This window comes from Rhincodon typus, chromosome 49, assembly GCF_021869965.1.
Source record: "Rhincodon typus isolate 14 chromosome 49, sRhiTyp1.1, whole genome shotgun sequence".
Taxonomy (NCBI): Eukaryota; Metazoa; Chordata; class Chondrichthyes; order Orectolobiformes; family Rhincodontidae; genus Rhincodon; species Rhincodon typus.
This window is the reverse complement of record NC_063380.1, coordinates 3,900,175-3,902,422: the sequence shown is the minus strand read 5'-3', so window position 1 is coordinate 3,902,422 and position 2,248 is coordinate 3,900,175. Positions and strand designations below refer to the sequence as shown.

Sequence of the window (2,248 nt, the reverse complement as noted above, 5' to 3'; positions counted from 1 at the left end):
CCCCCCCAGGATTAGGGGTTTAGGGTCAGAACTTGCATTCCCCCCCCAGGATTAGGGGTTTAGGGTCAGATGTTGCATTCCCCCCCCAGGATCAGGGGTTTAGGGTCGGACCTTGTATCTCCCCCCGCCCCAGGATTGGGGATTTGGGTTGATCCTTGTATTCTCTAGGATTGCAGAGTTTGTGTTGGTACCTCTATCCTCTAGGATTGGTGGGGGCGGTGGTTTGAGTGGATCCTTGTATTCTCTAGGATTGTGGGGCTTCGGGTTGATCCCTGTATCTGCAGGAATTGGAGTGTGTTGCGTTAACCCTTGTATCCCCAGGCTCTGGGCTTGGTTCTTAAGCCTGCAGGTTTGGAGGGGTTGTGTTGATTCTTGTAACGTCAGGTTTGGTTAGACTGTGGGATCTCCAGGGATTTTTTTTTTGGAGGGTAAGCAGGGTCTGTGGTTAATTCTTCAACTTCCAGTTTTGGGCTGTGTCGGTCACTCTGGATCCCAGAGGATTTGAGAGTGGGTGTTAATTTGCTGGTAGAATCCCTGGGTTCAGGGTTTGTCTCTCGTTCAGCCCCCACCCTGAGGGTTGGGGAGTTGGTTTGACTGTGGGAACCGGAAATTTGAGAGTGAGTACGTGGGTGGGGTCAATCCCAAATACTTGTGGATTTCAGTCAACTCTGGGACCACCCCAGGTTGGTGTTGCGTAGAACTGGCACTGATTTACCGAGGGTTAGGTTGGACAGGACGTTGGGAAGATGATGATGATGATGATGATGAGGAGGGTTGGAGGAGGACCAGCAGGCTGGGCACGGACCTCCCTGAAGATCCTGCTTGCTCGGAGCTCTACGCGATGGAGGTCCACATCGGCCAGCGATCATTACCACCACCACCACCAGCATTACCATGAGGTGACCAAGGAGCGGTGCAAGGCTGTTAGCTCCTTTTACAACCAGTCTCTGATCGACACTGCAGCTGAGAAGGTAAACTATTTCACTCATTGCCTAACCTCCCCCTCCCCCCCCCCCCCACCCCCGTATAGATAACCGCCCCCCCAACCACCCACCAACACCACCCCCACCCCCACCCCCCCCCCCCCCCCCCCCCCCCCCCACCTCAATGAGGAAGGTGGGAGGGCTGGATTGTCACACCAGTCCCTGGATCGAGCTAAGACCATCAGACACTGGGAGCGGAAGTAGGCCATTCAGCCCATCAAGTTATCTCTGCTGTTCAATGAGATTTTTGGCTGATCTGATCATCTTCAACCTCACTTTCTTGCCTTCTCCCCCAGAACCCTCGATTCCCTTCCTGGTTAAGTATATTCACGGCTGAGAGAGCCAGAGTTCTCGTGACCCAGCCTCGACAGCCGTCTGCAATATAGAATTCTACAGATGCTGAGGGAAGATGAATGTGAACATAGGAGGGATGGTTACTAAGTTTGCAGATGACACCGAAAGTGGAGGTGTAGGGGACAGGGAAGGAGGTTACCTCAGAATACAACAGGACCTTGATCAGATGGGCCAATGGGCCGAGAAGTGGCAGATGGAGTTTAATTTAGATAAATGTGAGGTGCTGCATTTTGGGGAAAGGCAAACCAGGTCAGGACTTATATACTTCATGGTAAGGTCCTGGGGAGTGTTGCTGAACAGAGAGAGCATGGGGAGAGCAGGGGTGCAGGTACATAGTTCCTGGAAAGTAGAGTCGCAGGTAGACAGGGCGGTGAGGAAGGGGTTTGGGACGCTTGGTCAGTGCATTGAGTGTAGGAATTGGGAAGGTCACGTTGCTGCTGTATTGGTGAGCCCTCGTTTGGAATACTGCGTTCAATCCCCGTCTCCCTGCTACAGGAAGAATGTTGTGAAACTTGAAAGGGTTCAGAAAAGATTTACAGGGATGTTGGAGGGTTTGAGCTACAGGGAGAGGCTGAATGGGCTGGGGCTATTTTCCCTGGAGCGTCGGAGGCTGAGATGGGGTGACCTTATAGAAGTTTATAAAATCACGAGGGGCATGGATAGGGTGAATAGCCGAGGTCTTTTCCCCAGGGTAGTGGGGTCCAAAACTAGAGGGGCATAGGTTTAAGGTGAGGTGGGGGGGGGGGAAGGCACCTGAGAGGCAACTTTTTCACAGAGGGTGGTGCGTGTATGGAACGAGCTGCCAGAGGAAGTGGTGGGGGCTGGTACAATGACAACATTTAAAAGCATAGGGGCATGGATAGGAAGGTTTGAGAGGGATATGGGCCAAATGCTGGCAAATGGGACAGGAT

At 52.8% G+C, this 2,248-nt stretch overlaps 1 protein-coding gene across 1 annotated transcript in view; it reads left to right on the top strand.

Moving 5' to 3' along the window:
- Positions 1–7: 7 nt before the first annotated feature.
- Positions 8–2,248, top strand: part of LOC109924425 (3-methyl-2-oxobutanoate dehydrogenase [lipoamide] kinase, mitochondrial-like) — a 12,222-nt gene continuing 9,981 nt past the window's right edge. The window contains exon 1 of the mRNA XM_048620919.1: positions 8–971. Coding sequence (XP_048476876.1) covers positions 747–971 — 225 coding nt within the window. The 5' untranslated portion in view covers positions 8–746. The remainder of the gene's footprint in view (positions 972–2,248) is intronic.